Raw genomic sequence first — 17835 nt, forward strand, 5'->3', positions numbered from 1 at the left:
CAAGGCGCCAGTAATTGAAGCAAAGGACACGTGGGAGGAAGTTGTGGATCAAAGAATGGTCTATATTTCTTTGACTAAGGAAGAATTTGGATAAGCGATGCAGGCTCCAGATCCAAAATTAAAGGTATTAGCGTTAATTCTTTTTAAAACCCCGAAAGACCAAACTGTTCGAGAGAAAAATAGAGCGGTAGGATATAAGACGGTTAAGCAGCTTATTTATCAAGTGCAAGGGTCAGCGCAAACAGAACACTGAAGAATGGTGATTCCTAAATCCATGAGCAAGTTTATCGTGCTTCGTTGTCATGATCTGCGTGGACATTTTTCTGTTGACAGAACTGTATCTGAAATTTTGAGATATTTCTGGTTTCCAAGGTTAAAAGGGTATGTGAGACGTCCCATATCCATGTGTCCAAAACGTATTTTAACGAAATAGCCAGCAGGAGGGAAACCTCGAGAGCTTAATTCCATTCCCTCTAGGTAGAGACCATTTGACCATTCGCAGTAGAGTGAAATGAAAAACGAGGTACAAAATTATGTATACAACGCTATAATGCACCGATTTTGGATTTGTTTTTTTTTTTTTGAAAATTCAGGACCAAATTTTCTAGAAGAAGTTGAGAGTGGATTTGTTATTTTTTTTGGTTTATTTAATTTTTATCTTAATGCGAATAGCGAAAAGTGTTGAATTTTTGCATTTCATGTTTCATTCCCGTAAAAACAATTGTTTTTATACTTCAGATCACTTTGATTCAATGCAAAGCGGTATAAGAAAAAAAATGTTAACTTTCGAAGGTTATTGTTAATAGCAGATTTTAATAACAAATAATCTACACTAAGCATATTTTCCAATCAGCTTCGCCCAGATTTAAACGGTGGTAGTTGTTGCAGGTGCAGAACAATTTTATCGCTTTCTCCAATCTCAGTGCAACTTTAATCATAGCAAAAGTTGAGTTCCATCGAGTACACACAACTAAAATTGTTGCCAAGTGTTCAAGACCACACGTGTGGCAAACTAATTAAAATTTTTCCGTTAGCTGTTCAGATGCTCTGATTTTTTTAAAGAAAGCCCTTAGCCTGTTAATGACCAGCTGTTCCCTAGCAACTTCTTCATCTTCTGCGTCACTGGTGTCTTCAGTATCATTATCATTTCTTCCATCGTTGAGGTCGGCAGCTTTTGCGCCTTCTCCAATCACTTCCAGTAATGCCTGTACGCCAAGGTTGAGGATGTGAGCAAAGCATCGAAAATACTGATCAATGGAATCAAAATTTTCCCCGTGGACTGATTGCAGGAGGTGTGAAAGCTGGGACATCAAGGTGGTATTCGCAGCAGTATTGTCCACTGTGATACTCTGCACCTTTCCACAAAGTCCATAGTCCTCTAAACATTTCATGACCAACTCTACGATGTCTCTGCCTAAATGCTTACCAGCAAATGGGATGAAATCGAGGACCATGGAATGTAGTGTCCACATTTCGTAAATGAAGTGCACGGTGATACCGTAAAAGGATCTGTTGTCGATGGAAGTCCAGCCGTCGATGGTGAAGGACAGTTTTGATTTTATTCCGGATAAAATTTACTTCACTGCTTGCTGCATAATTTCAAACCGTTGAAGTACTTTGTCCCTCATAGCAGTTCTCTTCTACAAAACTGTATCTTGGTTTAAAGATTTAAAAATGTTATGAGTAAATGCGTCATCGAAGAAATTGAAGGGCAAGTACTTCTTCGCTAACCATTCGACCAGCTTCTTATGAAACTCTTCTTGGCTGAATGAAATTTCGTCCGTCTGCTGCGTGCTCTGGAAAAGTATCATATATATCAAATTTGGCTTCTGGCACATTTAATCGTCATAAAATATTTTTTTTATAGTTCTCATAATTTCTATTACTAAATTGTTTATATCAATTGACATAAACAATGACCCTCAATTACCAGAATTGACTTCAATTTTTTTATCAGTCCTTGACACATGATTAAACTTTTTACTCTCTTGACATTTCTCGTACGGCGAGCCATTATTTATTCATGTCCTTATAAACAATATATTTTTTATAAACACACCTTCCCCTGAAAGTCACAATTTTCAAGTTTTTAGCGATTAACTTTTTTATATCCTTTATTTGACCATAAAGAATGTAATTATCTTAGGTAGCGTTTTTGATATCTGACCCTCATTGTTTATAACTATTGTCATTAACAAAAACACTCAATTAAAAAAATCGATTTTTTCTTATTCTTTTTTATTTATCTATGAAACAAAATAAAACTTTAAACTATTGTGATATTTATGTGTACGACGAGAGATTATTTATTTATGTAACAAATGTGACAAAATGTGACAAAACAGAGGAATTTTTTATTTGAAAAGACGAGTTAAATGGATGAATTTTTAATAAAATAGTTGAATTTTCAAAATATAAAATTAATTATCAAGCAAACCATTTTATTTACAACTTTGTACATGATTTTTTTGGACAAAAGGGACGCATTTTGATCAATGTAATAAAAATTTTAATGAAATAATAAATAATAATTATTTAAAAAAACTATTAATATAATTAATCTCATGCATTTGAAAATTTAACAACTTTCTTGAAAAGTCATCCTTTTTGGTTGAAAATTCAACTGTCTCGTTTTTAATTAATTATTTATCTTTTTATTACATGAAAATGGAACTATTTACTGAAAAATCTTCTTTTTTAATTAAAAATTAATGTATTTAAATTAAAATTGCATTTCTTTAAATGCAATTGTTTGGTTAATAATTCAAAAATTTGATTAAAAAGTAATACTTTTTGGTCGAAAATTCCACCGTTCGGTCGAAAAATCGTCTTTTTTTATTTTGAAAAGTTAACTGAAATCTTTTTTTAGATGAAAAGGCAACTATTTTTTGAAAATTTGTCTTCAATTTAAAAAATTCATCTATTTTAATAGAAATTGTATCTTTCTTTTTCAAAAATGCAACTTTTTGGTTAAAAATTAAATAATATCTATAATGTCATCCTTTTTGGTCGAATATTTAACTTTTTTTTTAATTCAACTGTTTTGTTGTAAATTGAACGTTTTTTTTGTTTTAATTAAACCATTTTGTTGGAAATTTATTTCCTGTTTAAATGATATGTGCTCCTGTTGAAAGTCCACTGAAATTTGTTTAAAATGAAATTTCAACTTTTTTTTAATTTGTCTTTTTAATCTACAAATTCATCTATTTTAGAAAGCATTTCATTTTTCTCGGATAAAATGCAACTGTTTGGTTGAAAAATGATTTTCAACACTTGAGAATTCAAGTATTTTGTTTGAAAATTTTCATTGAGAAATTTTTTAAAAAGTAATTTTCTTTCTTAAGAAAACTGTTTATAATAAAACTTAGACTTTTAAAAATAAATCTTTTTTAAATTGAAAATGCAACTGCGTGGGTAAAAGTCCAAAGACTTTGTTCAAATTATGATTTTTTTATTATTAAAGGTTTATCTCTTTGTTTAATAATTTAACTATTTTGTTCAGAAATAATTATTTGCTTACAATTATTACCTTTGGGTTGAAAATTCAATTTTTGTACAGAAAATTCATTTTTTGTCTTAAAGGATTCGCGAAGTAAACTCATATTTGTTTCTCGTAGGTTTCGTATTATTGTAATATTTTTCGACTGTTTTGAATAAAAATGCAACTGTTTGCTTGAAAATTAATCTTCTTTGGTTGAGGATTTAACTTTTCTTAAAAAATCATCTTTTTAGTTCAATTGAACTGTTTTTTTATTTAAAATTTAACTTTGTTTTAATTGAAATATCCACATATACTAGATGGTAGATAGATAGATAAATGTTTATTTTTCGGCCTTAAAAAGTTGACTTGCTTACACTTCCATCTTTTTTACAAAATTTTCTTACATTATTTCTTACAAAGTACCATCCATCCACACCTTATAGCTAATCCGCTCGTTTCTATACCCTAACCTTCCCCGTTTCGCCTCGCCACGCACGCGTTTCGCTCTTTTATCGCTATGTCTCGCATTATTAGCCTCTGTCTCTACCGCTAACACCTAATACTTAACTACTATTTAAAATATTTACATTTTTCTTACATCCACTTCCTCTCCTATTTACAATCTTTCCTGCTCCATTCCTCTTTTTCTCCATCTTACCCAACACCCCCTTCACCCATGCTACTGCCCTTCTGTCCCCCTCTTTCATACAACAATACCTCTATGCTTATCTCACTCCTTTCCACCTCTTCACACTCCTCCAACCAGTGCTCAACTTTTGCATTCCCTTTCCCGCACAGTTTACACATTCTCTTCTCTCTAGCAAGACAGAACCTATTATAACCTTCCATGAATACCCACATATATTATTCGTTGTAAATTCATGTTTTAGATAGAAAATTAAATTACTTGGTCAGAGCTTGAAACACTTTGTTAAAAATTGTTTTTTTTTAACTTACAAATTTTAACCTGAAAATTTACTGTTTTGTTGAAATTAAACTGAAAAAAGTTGCGCTACTTTCTAAAATACTGTTGGCAAAAAGGTTTTTGTTTGAAAGTTTGACTATTTTGTCAAAATGCGCTATTTTTTGCCTAAATTAGTTTTTTATTTAACAAAAAATAAACTTTTTTTATTTTTTGTTGAAAATTTATCTTTTCTATTTGGTAATTAGTTTTTTTGGTAGAAATTTAATTCTCTTCATTTCGAAGTATCATAAACATTGCACTAATCTATCTTTCGTTTGAATTTGATCTTTTTGTTATTCAAAATTCATCTGTTTTTTCGAAACATTGTCTTTTTTAATTAATTTTTTTAAACTGAATATGTAACAGAATTATTGAAAATCCAACCGTTCTGTTGATAATCAAGTTTTTTCTTTAAAGTTTAAATTTTCGGTTAAAAATTTAACTCTTTTGTGAAAAATTGTGTTCTTGGCTTCAAAATTCTACAATGTAGTATAAAAATCAACTGTTTTGTAGAAAAATGGTTTTCTGAAATTGAAAATAAATTTTTTGAAAGAAAATGTAATTGTTTCGTTTTTGGTTTAAAATTGATCTTTCTTAGTTTAAACATTGATGTTTTTTAGTTTAAAAATACAGCTACTCCATTGGAAATTTATGTAATGTATTATATATGACTTATTATTACTATGTAATTTATTAAAGATTATATTTTTAGGTTGAAAGTTAAACCACTTTGTTTAAAATCTTTTGTTTTTTTTTAAGTCTCATCTCTTGGCTTAAAATTTAATATTTTTTTAGATCGTTCTTTTTCGTTAAATTCAATTATTTTGGTACAAAATTAAACTGCTAGTTTAAAAATTAACTTTTTGGTTGGAAATTTAACTTTTTTTGCAAAAAATTCGTCTGCTTGAATTGAAAATTCAACTGCTTGATTGATAATTAACTTTTTTGAAAATTCTTATTTTTTGGATTAAAACTCCTTCTGTTTTATAGCAAATTAGTCCTTTTGTTTTTGGAAGAGAGTATCAATTATCAGATTTAATTTTGTAATATTGATCGGCTTTTGATCAAATAAATTAGGTTAAGATTTCGTCACATCGGGAAACTGGGTGGAGAGTTTTTGCCACAGCCAGTAAAATTACTAGTGTACGATTTTTGTTTACGAGCGACAAATATCTATTCAACATAAATATCAATATATTTCAGAAAAAACCTGCGCTTAAATGAACCCAAAATTAAATATCAATTGTTTTCTCGTTATTGGGATGTAGTATTTACTTTAATTTGACGTATATTTGTCATTGATCTATACCACAGATAAAGAGACGAAACTTGTGATATTTTAGTGTACGACCAGACATTACTTATTTATGTCCTTATAAAGAATATATTTTCTATACACACACCCTCCCCTGAAAGCCACCATTTTTAAGTTATTAGCGATCACCTTTTTCATATCCTTAATTTTACCATAAAGAATATAATTATCTTAGGAGAGTGAACAGTTTTATTTTATGCCATGGAATATTAAAAAAAAGTCGAAAAAATTGATTTTCTTAATTGAGCGTTTTTATTAACAACAATAGTTTGAAACGATAAGGGTCAGACAAAGCTTGCGAATACAATCTGAAGCAATATAATGACACTCGTTGAAGTTTTAAATTTTTCTGAATTATAAATTCGGAGGGAACTCTGTGCAAATATGTAAATTTTGTTGAAAAATCATTTGTTTATAATGCTGTACATTCATAACGGTTCATGGTTTAATAGATGCAAATGTTTCTCTAACCTTGCTTAATGAATTAATTATGAGTGACACAATTTCAGAAACTCTGCATGTGTTTTTAAAAGTATAAACAAAATCTTATTCGAGAAATTTCCCCCTCACCGCTTTATAGGCGTTACAGGCTTTAATAAAAACAAGTCAATTTGTTATTGTAAAAATTTCGATCGAAAATTTGGAAAGTTTTATAAAACAAATTTTTTCTCCCAGAAAACGTTACAGGCTTCAATGAAAGAAACTAAATTTGTTTTTGTAAAAGTTTAGATCTCAAAATTATAAAGAAAAAAAATGTCCAAGCAAATTTTTTTTCGACCCCGCGTTATAGGCTTGAATAAAAACAACAAAATATCTTATCGTAAAAATTTCGATGGTAAATTTTTGAAAAAAAAATTTTCGATCAAATTTTTTGGAAAATCACAAAAACATATACGGTTCAATAAAAATTAGGTACTCCATTATGATACTATGCGTACATTTTGTGATTCATTGGACTAAAGCCGATTATTAAAAACATTTTTTTAACCCAAATGATGTAGTAATACCATTGAATCGCAAACAAACCACTGCGGAAAATGATTATATTTTCAATTGATGTTTTATTTATGTGGATAAAATATAATTCACTGTTTTAAAACAAAGTCAATATTCTAAGGAATTTTCAATTGATTTCAGAAATTTTTGTGGATTTACAAGATTTAAAAGATTTTACAACATTTAAAAAAATTTAAGTTTTTTTAAGAGCTTTAACAAATTGCAAGAGATATAAAGGGATTTAAGGGTATTTAAAATATTTAATTGGTATCCTTAATAATTTAAAATTTGAAAAATTCCAAGAAATTTACAAAGCCTTTAAAATATTCCTAAGTATTTCTAAAATTTTAAATATTGTAGGAAATTTTAAAAGATTTTAAGGCATTTTCGAAAGATTAAAAATTTCAATAAATTGCTAGACATTTTCATGGTTTTAAGGGATATAAATAAATTTTCGTGGAGGTAATATTTTAAGAGATTGTAGTACTTAAATGTTGCAAGTAATTATCATGATTTTTAAAGATATTCAAAACGTTAGCAAAGTATTTGGAATATTTGAGGGTATTTTAACAAATTTTAAGGATTTTTCAAGAGCTGTGCAATATTTGAGCGTATTTTAACTGATTGCAAGAAATTTCAATTTGTCAGTAATTGAATTCGGATTTCAAAGGTTTCAATAATTTTAATGTGATTTCAAAGAATTTGTGATATTTTAAGGTATTTAGAAAGATTCCAAGGCTTTCTTAAGAGCTTACAAAATTTTACAGACATTTTAGAAGACTTAAAAGGGTGTGTAGTATTTAGAGGTATTTACAAATATTCAAAGGAATTTTCGTTTTATTTCAGTAATTTAATGGGGATTCAAAGGTTTTGAAATATTTCAGACTATTTTAGAATATTCCAAAGCATTTTTCAAGAAATTTCAAGGGATTTCACACAGTGTGTACACTTTTACGAAAGTTAAAAGACTTGAACCGAAAGGTTTAAAGAATTTTAAAGATTTTAGGATACTTAGAAAAATGTTAATAAAATTTTTTATTTAATAATTGAAAGTGATTCCAACAAATTTAAAGGAGTTTAGCCATTTTTAAATGTTGCAAGTAATTTTCAAGATTTAAAAAAATATTTAAAGCAATTACAAAGAATTTGGAATATTTGAGGATATTTTTAAAGATTTAAAACTTTAAGCGATTAAGGTCTCCAAATGTTTAATATAAGGAAATAACAGATTTCATAAAACTTAACATTTTATAATATTTTGAAGAATTTCAAAGCCAAAAAAAGTAAAAGGTTTTACAATTTCCAAAATTTAAAGAGATTTTAAAAGATTTTTTGAATTCATTTGTAATTCACCCTGAAATCTTACTAATTTATCCTGAATTTGTTAAATTCGCCAGAATTCTTCTAAATTCACTCAATTCTATTCGATCAATAGTTTTTATAAAAATTTGTTCTGTTGAAAAATTCTGCTTTTCGGTTAAAAATTCCAGGATTACAGTTTAATAGTTGCCATCGTTTGTTTAAAATTCATCTGTTAGGTTTGAAATAAAATTTCTTGTCCGAAAATTGAACTTTTTTCTAAAAATTAATTTTTTTGATTCAAGATTCATCATTTTGATTAAAAATTCATTTCTTTAATAAAAATGTGAGCTAATTGATTGAAAAGTTTTTTTTTTATTAAAAGGAATTTTTTGTAAAAATTTAGCTATTTTGTTCCACATTTATTTCTTTTTGGTTTTAAAATGACTTTATTCTCTAACTGAAAATGTAAATATTATTCCAGTTAAATATTCCATAATTTGTAGGTGAAATTTCGTTTCTTTGATTGAACATTCATTTCTGCAGTAAAAAGTTAATTATTTAATTTTTTGGTTGAAAAATCTAACTATTCCAGTTAAATAAAGCTTTTTTTGTTGAAAAAATAAATTATTTTTAACTTAACATGTAACTATTCACATTGAATATTTTCTCATTTAAGTTGAAGATTCAAGATTCATTAGTTGACTTCAAAATTCACCTTCTTGGTTGAAAATTCACGTATTTCCAGTTGAATATTCATCGTTTTCATTTAAAATTACTCACTTTATTTGAATATTTGTTTTTTTGCGGGAAATTAATTTTTTTTAACGGAATGTTTAACTATTTCCTTTTGGTTGAAAAATGAGCTTTCTTATTGATAATTTTTAGTTGAAAATTCAACTGTTTAGTTGAAAAATCGTCTTCTTTGTACAAAGTGAACCTCCTTTCTAGTTGAAAGTTCAATATTGCAATTGAAAATTCATTAGTTTAGTTGAAAATTATTTTGACTGTGAGTTTAGCCATTCCATGTTTGGTGAAAAATTGATCTTTTTCAGTTCAAAATTAAAATATTCCGTTAGAAAATCATGCATTTTGTTGAAAAATCGTATTTTTTGGTAGAAAAATAATTATATTGTTTAAAAATTAATCCTCTTGCTTAATACTTCATCTTTTTGGTTGAAAATTCAAGTACATATTCAGGTTAAGTATTCATGGTTTTATTTTTATTTTCGGTTGAATATTTAATCATTCTAGTTCAATATTCTTAATTTTTGTTGAAAATGCATCTTTTTGGTTGAAAATAAAACTATTACATTTTTGGTTGATAGCTAAGAAGTCACTTTTTTTAACGAAGATAATAAGATAGTATAAAAAATGACTTACCTTTGATTGCAAATATGTCACTTCATATTCTGTGGGATGTTCCTTAAGTAGATGCTTCTTCAATCCAGAGGTGTCGGAGTCAGCCATTTTGATTTCTTTCTCTAATCCTCTGGATTTGCATAGAAGACATACTGCAACTTTTTTGTTCACACTCTCATTCGTGGACCACACAAACTGAAATAAATGACTCAAATTTTTTGTTTTGACGACGACTACTGCAACCCTTTTTTTCGCGACGTATGGGATGTTTCTATTTCTCCGCGGTGAATTTCGAGGAGTATTTCGCGGTGTTTGTGCCATTTCAGAATTTTTGGTTCTCGACAAAAAGATCATTTCCGAACCAAATGTTGTGAGAGACTGTCAAAAACTGACTGAAAGCTTATGACGGAAGGTACTGTAAATTTTGCATTTACGAGGTACGCTACGGTCTCTGATTCACCGTTTAACGACGCGAAATAAGTAAATTTTGAAATAAACTAGTCAGATAGTCACCAGGTCAAGGCGTCAAGCATGTCGTATTATTTTGCACCATTTTCAAGAAATTCAAACTTACAGGACATTTTTTTCGCACTTCGTTAATTAAAAATTAAACAGTAAGCAAAAAGTCCAGGTCATTTTTATTATTTTCTTTGTTGGTCCAAAAACATTGTTCATGCTCATTGCAGTTGGAAATTGGAACTTCTGTCTTCTGAAGATGAAAGTTCTTTTCATTTGAAGTAATGCAAAGTAAGCTGTAAAGTGCAAAGCAAACTAAACAAATATTGACAGTAGAAAAGTTTTAAATTTTAAGCGTTCAAAATGAAAGTTCAACACATCTCTCATTAGGAATTCTTTTATTTAAACGCTAGAGCACTTACACGTACTGTAAAATCAAATAAATGTGTATAAATAGAACATTTCAGAGAATGGAACTATTTTAATTTACCTGTGTAGTCGTAAATTAATTTTTGAAACTAAAATTTAAACTATTCCGTTTTGAATTGAAAATTTACCTTTTTCAGTGAAATTAAAAATATAAATACTAGGTTGGAAATTCATGTTTCTGTTCGAAAATTCTAGAGTTTAGTTGACAGAAGTTGGGTTGGAAGTTGAACTATATTGCTGAAAACTCGAGTTTTTAGTTTTTTTCCAATTAGAAATCATATTTTCCCTGGGAAATAAAGTATCATTTGTTGATAAAAATTTGATTTTTTGTAAAAAAACAAGGGCAAGAGAACAATAATCAGTGAAGTATTCTGTCAAAAATAATTCTTATAAATAATAAAAATAATATTGATAAAACATGTAACTATTTGTTTGAAACCCCGTTTATTTGAGGTAGAAATGTGTTTTATAACTGAACATTCAAGTATTCACGTTAAAGAGTCATCATTGAATGCAAAAGTTTGTTTCTTCATTGGAAATTTCAACTACCTTGGTTTAGAAATTGATTTTTTTGTTGAAAATTTAACTACATTCTTGAAAACACGTTTTATCGTTTGAAAATTAATTTTCTCAAATGAAAAGTTAACTGCAGGTTTCTAGTTGCAAATGTATCTATTTCAGTTTAAAATTCAACTATATAATTAAATAAAAATTACTTTTTCTGTTTGAAAATTGAAACTATTCTCTTCATGATTCATTTTTTTGGTGAAATAATGTTTCTAACATATTGAACTTTTTGATTTTCGAATAAAAATTCGTTACGAATTTAACTTTATTTTTGATAATTCATATCGTTTCTGAAAATTTTTTCTTTTTTGTGTAAAATTAAGTGTCTTGGTTGAAAATTCAACTCCTTGTTTTAAAGTTAAGGTAAATTGTTGTAAGTTCATTTTATTTTTCACAAATTCAACTATTAATTTAAAAAAAAAAACGTTCTTCTTTGTTGAAATATTATTTTATATTTAAGGGCATGTTCTTCGTGACCACCTACCGAGATATCCTACCGAAAGAAATCTGTGAGTTTTCTTTAGCGAAATAGCCTGGCCCATTTGAGTCTATAAACAAAGTCGATTTGAAACAAAATAGTCTCGGAGATAGTTTTCGAGATTCGTGTCCTTTCAAAGATCCTTTTCGTGGTCTTTTTAAGAGTGGTGCGACAGTAATATAATGTTCCTTTTGTATTCGTCACGTACCGGGCGGGTAGCGTTATTTACAGTAGTTGGTCGTGGCTAATCCGCTCTCCCTTTTTAAATTTCTCTTCAAATTATTAACACTTTTTTTTTAATCGATGAATTTTCTCATTATACTTACTTATAATTATAACTTATATACTGATAGACAATTTTCTAGTTGAATTCAAAAATGTTGTCTTTTTTGGCGTATCTCATTCCATTTACGAGAAACGTTCTATTAATTCCAATTTTAAGCATTAAAGAAAAAAAGTTAGATATTTGAAGTCACCGAAACCCGTATATTCCGAATAATTATGTTTTAGGCTGTTAACTATGAAATTAAAAAAAATCTACTTCTAAATTTTAATTCGAAAGCTTAACAAAGGACCCTTGAGTGTCGGCTACTCTATTGAGATAGCCTCTCTGCTTGTTATTTATGATCGTATTCTTATTTCAATTTCGGAAAGGATATATTTTAAAGCCTTCAGACCATTTAAACGAGCTTCCTGGATCTTTAAAAATATCTACCTGAGTGCCTGCGGAGAATTTCTCTGAGCTTCTTTGACCTAAAGAATTTTTAGTATATACTCAAAGATTCTTTTCGGTAGGTTATCGTGTTTAAAATTTGACAGGTTAAATAAAAAGCACTAAAGAACGTTTGTATACACCAATATGTTTGTAATTTTAAAGAAAGCTTATTTATAAATGGATGAAATAGGATATTACCATTCGAGTTATAGCACTTTGTAGATAATTTTTGGTTTGATGCATTTCGGATATTTTGGTTCGCGCATATTGAGCACTGACACCAATTTTGGACTAAATCATCTAAATCTTTAAAAAAATTAATTTCAGCAATACAATTTTCACATTCATTGCAAATCAACAAATAAGTATCTGCATACACGTAACCTATCATTATTTTTTGAGCATTTTTAGCAATTTCTCACACAGATTGAGATATCGTGTTCAGGATTTAGGAAGTTATACCCAAAGGAGTAAGGAACGTTTGTATATATCAAATTGTTTATAATTACCAAGAAAGTTTTCTATTGAAATTCTATAGGAATAGGGAAAAAACTTTTAACGTCGATAAAGTAGATGCCTCAATTAAAAAAAAATCGAGGAACATCTTAGAATGTGATACTCAAATATCCGTCCAAGTGCCATCTTGAGAAATGTTCATCTTCAGAAAATAATTAAAATTTTCTAATGGTTATATATTCTTGTGGATTTTTTGTACTGGTGCGAAACAATTCTAAGTTATACCAAACCAATAATAATAAAATTTCGCCCGGGAGCGAAAGACAAGGCAAGTCCAACGCTGAGCCCCGCCGGTTGGGTCATTGTCAACAATAGTTATCAACTGACCGATACAACGTCAAAAATAAGACGTCAAGCATTATGGTAGTTGGTTGGAAGACTCTGAAGAGTAAATTTGATCACATTTCTGGTGTTGCTATGTCTCCAATGTGAAATTTATCTTTTATTTTTAGGACCAAAAAAAGTGAAATTCATTTTACACAAAAATTTCATAAACGAACTTAGTCACGTGATCTCTATTTTATCGACGTTCAAAGTTTCTTTTTTTCTTCGCTAGAAATTGCTAAAAATGCTCCAAAAATAATGATAGGTTACGCGTGTGTAGATACTTATTTGTTGATTTGCAACGAAAGTGCAAATTTTATTCCATGAATGAATTTTTTTTTTAGTTTAAAGATTTAGTCCAAAATTGGCGTCAGTGCTCAATATACGCGAACCAAAAAATCCGAAATGCATCAAACCAAAAATTATCTGCAAAGTGCTATAACTCGAATGGTAATATCCTATTTCATCTATTTATAAATAAACTTTCTTTAAAACTATAAACATATTGATGTATACAAACGTTCTTTAGTGCTTTTTATTTAATCTGTCAAATTTTAAACACGATATAGCAATCCGTGTGAACACAGTGAACACCAAAAAAAATGCTCATAACCGGGGTCTAGTTTGGTCACGTGGTCACGAAGAGCAATCCCTTAAAAATGTAATTATTGCAATTCAAGGTTCATCATTTTATTTGAAAAGGTATTTCTCGAATTACAAATGCAACATTTTTTTAAAGTTCGTTCTTTTTGAAGTAGAAAATTAGTTTTTTAATTGTAAATGTAACTGTTTCATTTCTGGTAGGAAACTTATCTTCTTGATTGAAAATTTACCTCTTTCTCTAAAAATTCATGTATTTGGTGAAATATGAGTTTTCTTAAGTTCTTATGTATAAAATTAAAGTATTTAATTGAATGTTGTACTACATGGTTAAAATTTCAGTTGGTTAGTTGAGGGGCTTAAATATTTGGTTGAAAAATATTTTTCAGGTTAAATATTACTTTTTTAAGTAACAATTTAACCATTCCATTTTCTATTGAAAATTCAACTATTGCGGTTTTTATTTAGAATTTATCGTAGATATTTGGTTTGTAAATGCAACTGTAGGAAGTAAAGTATCACTAAAATCTAAAAAATTCATATAATGAATAGAAAATTTCACTATTTTGTTAAAAATTAGTCTTTTGGATTTAAAATTTATTACTTGTGGTAGAAAATTCATCTTTCTTGGTTGAAAATTCGAGAGTCTTCCAACAATACCTTCTGTTTGTCAACTTTTATTGTCTTTAGTTCAACTATTTTTCCAAAATTTTGCACTCTGAAATTTTGAAGAATCAGTAGAATGCAATCTATTTACGACAATTCAGCTGTAAGCTGTTAATTTTTCAATATCTGAGTAATATTTGTTCCTTTTAAATAAACAGTGCAATGTTGCCATATACTAAAAAATATATTCTTATTCATTAAAAATATTTATAAATTAAATGAACGTTGAAAACAGTTGCTATAATCGGCATAATCGCACTTGCATGTTTCAAATGATTTAATTCTAAGCCTGAGTACAAATTTTCGACTATCTACGGCGAAAATATATTTCAGGATTTTCACTGTAGTCTTAACCGGTTTACCCAGGCTTTGGAGGAGTCAGGGTGGGAAGGAAGGACGTCAACCATGGACATAGGAAACAAGGGACTAGGCATGCCATTGCGGGGGTGATGCAATGAGGGGGGAGGTCCACCACCTTTTGATGTCCCGTAACAAACATGGCAGCGCCCACATGTTTATATTTTCATGCACAGTTTGTCGGCAAAAATGCTCGTGCGCAGAATCAAATGGCACATCGTAAGATGGCGGCTCTCTCCACTCATGAAATTCTCCCCCCTCCCGTGGATTCAACCCCGCTCACCCAGGTTAGGATGGCATGCCTAGTCCCGTGTTTCCTATGTCCATAACGACAAATCATTGAAGAATTTCCTTCTCCGCTAGGTTCAAGTGAAAAGAGCACATCTGCCAAAGGAGGATCGAAAACCCGACACGATCCCGAGCCGATATCTTGACTTCCCGATCCAAAGTCGAGTCGAGCTAAAACCGACACGATCCAAACCCCATACCGGAGGCTGGGATCAACTCGGGATCGTGTCAATATCGGGAAAGATCGCTCGACGGCATCACTACTGCTCATACTTCACAGCTCAAGCCTTGTATGGCAGTTGGTTACGAGTCAGATGATGAATTCGAAGATGCTGATGCAAAGGAAGAATCAACAAATTAATCTGGATAAGAAGAAATACTGGCGACAAAGGGAAATTTGGTTGAAAACGAGAAGACAGAAGAAGAGCCAAGGAAATTAAGAAGTAAGTGAAGTAAGAATGTTCCGATGTATATGGGTTATTATAAAAGTTAATTAAGACTTTAATTGTAGGATGGGCTTGAAGTCGCCTTTAGCAGACTTTAATGACAGACATTATATATTTTTAATTTCTAACTCTGAAAAATAAACCTTTCGTAATTACTGCATTATCTTCGAACGTAAATTTTAATTCGGTGCGCCAGGATCCGAACACGGCAAACACACAACACGTGTTTTCAAACATTTCACTAAACGCAGGCGTGTTTATTTCCCTAAATGTGTAAAATGTATGTCACACGATAAAACAAATTTTCCAAGTCAGCGTATAGTTGCCTATAACGTAAATACGCTTAGCTTCGTTTGCACGGCAGTATGGTAAATATACACAAATTTTGATTTACTTATTATAGAGGACACGAACGGCGTTTTAATTGACAGACATAACGAATCACGTCTTTCTCATTAGAAGCAGTAGCGATAACTTTCAACATTCACTCAAATTAAGAAATGTAGCATTTTTTGACAAAACAAAGGTTAACGACTGAGCCCTCCACCTAACTTTGCCGTATTTAGAGTTTCTAGTCCGGAAAATTTTTGTATTAGTTTCTTTAAGTTCCGATAATATTTTTGCACACAATATTTCACACTTTTATCATAAGATAAGGAATATAAAGTTATAAATACACGCAAAGTATGATATAATCAAGAACATTACACACTTCAGACTTGCTCATCACTTCACTATTTCTATCAAAGCTGCCAGATCGTGGATGAAATTTACCCCCACCATACCTACCGTTTGAGAGCCGCAAAACAGAAGGTGTATGATTACTACTGTAAGTTCGTGTGCAAGCCGAAAATGCACGACTCGAACTTCGGATTTCTCAGGTTTTCTGCTGCACGATGATTGCCGATCTAAAAGCTCCGGAAAAAAGAAATTGAAGAAATTGGCGATTTTGATGTTTTACGTGATTTTCAATTTCATACATGCATTGATTTTGAGATTATGATTTTCAGGTGTATATGATATGGATATTATATAAACTATTTTAAATATATATATATATATATATATTAATGTTAATATTATAATTATAAAACATTATATTAATATTAATGAATAGTTGACTAACTTTTAATATACTATTTTTCTATATAAAAAATTAATGTTTAATCATAGTTTAATTTTCTACCAAGAAAGATGAGCATTCAATCAAATACAAAATTTTTCAACTAAAAAAGATCACTTTTCAGTGAAACATATAATAGTTCAATTTGTAGTATAAAAAATTAATTTTTAACGAAAAACAAAAAGAATTTTCCACAAAATTGTTAAATTTACAGGATACGTTTTTCCAACTAAACTGATATTGACCAAAAAAAAAACTAAATTTTTAACACACTAGTTTCACTTTCAACGAGAATATATGAAAAAATCGTTAAAATTCTTTGAAATAACTTTAAATTTTTTGTTGTATCCCAGGCATAGATGAGAACCTCGGAAATCAAGAAATTAGTCGACGTGAAATTTCACTGAAGTTTTGAAACAGGAAACTTGAGTGAAACGTCCTACGTGACAAATAACTGATTTTCGAGATTCGAAACGACGAGTTTGCCTACCCTTCCTATTGTCAGGCCTTCAGTAACGGGATCTAAATTGCCGGAAATTCTCCCCGGCTGAGTGGCGACAGCCTGCTAAACACGTGCAAGGACCGTGTTTACCAACGCTGTCAACTTAGCGACGGGCCGAGTCACGTACGCCTCTTTCAGTTTTTCTCTCTCACACTAACGCGCGCGCTTTACTTTTCTCCCTACATGCTTTTCTTTCCCTCTCCTCCTCTCTATCCTTCCTTTTCCACCGCATGGGCAAACAGAACCGGGGAGCTCAACCACCTCAAGGAAAAACGCGATCCGACGGCAACCTTCTTGTAAAATTAATGAACAGAAATTAATTATTAAAGACTCGTACCGAAGGCCACGACCAAGTCCAAATATGAATCCTTTTAAGACATGGAATAAAGCCAATATAAAGATCTCCCTTTTGATTAAAACGATCAATAGCTCGAATGATAAAGTTAGCAATTAAGTTCATAAATTGGTGAACGTGCACACATCAAATAAATGTCTACACGCTCATCAATTAAGATAAACTAGAATTAAGCGAGAATAAGTAGGCAAGTTAGTTTAAATTAGGGTTATTATGGGATATATTAGTAAATAATTTCTAACATTACAAATAGGATAATAATTTAGGTAAATTGTTTGTGAAATAGGACGTTTGTTCGGCACATCGCTAGCTATCTGCAACATTATTAACGCAATGATGCGATTACAATACTTTCCCTCAGCCTGGAAAGAAGCTATTGTAATTTTTCTACCGAAACCAGGCAAACCTCTCAGCTCAGCTTCTAGCTTCCGACCTATCAGTCTTCTTTGTACTCTCAGTAAACTAGCCGAAAACATTATTTTCTCTCGATTTGTTGAAGTCGTTTCGCAAAACAACATTCTTCCGGACTTCCAGCACGGTTTTCGAAAACGTCACGGAACAGCTCATCAGCTTCTTCGTGTCTCCGAATACATTGC

General features: G+C 30.1%; 2 protein-coding genes across 11 annotated transcripts in view; both read right to left on the bottom strand.

Annotated features, from left to right (window-relative positions):
* LOC117175110 (T-cell immunomodulatory protein) overlaps positions 1-17835 on the bottom strand; it is a 186430-nt gene that overhangs the window by 153212 nt on the left and 15383 nt on the right. The window lies entirely within an intron of this gene.
* On the bottom strand, positions 794-15999 carry LOC117175112. 2 transcript variants are annotated; one of them, XM_033364681.1, is made up of 3 exons: positions 15972-15999; positions 9439-9612; positions 794-1796 (listed from the first exon to the last, which is right to left on the bottom strand). In XM_033364681.1, the coding sequence occupies exon 3, from the start codon at positions 1470-1472 to the stop codon at positions 1017-1019; it is 456 nt and encodes a 151-aa protein (XP_033220572.1). In that variant the 5' UTR covers positions 1473-1796; positions 9439-9612; positions 15972-15999; the 3' UTR covers positions 794-1016. The 2 variants fall into 2 exon arrangements, with proteins under 2 accessions (XP_033220572.1, XP_033220573.1); XM_033364682.1 differs by having other exon boundaries at positions 15972-15993.

This window comes from Belonocnema kinseyi, chromosome 6 (assembly GCF_010883055.1).
Source record: "Belonocnema kinseyi isolate 2016_QV_RU_SX_M_011 chromosome 6, B_treatae_v1, whole genome shotgun sequence".
NCBI classification, from domain to species: Eukaryota; Metazoa; Arthropoda; class Insecta; order Hymenoptera; family Cynipidae; genus Belonocnema; species Belonocnema kinseyi.

Bases quoted from the DNA above. Each gene is read 5' to 3' on its own strand.
- LOC117175112 (XM_033364681.1), bottom strand. From the start codon at position 1,472: ATGTGGACACTACATTCCATGGTCCTCGATTTCATCCCATTTGCTGGT.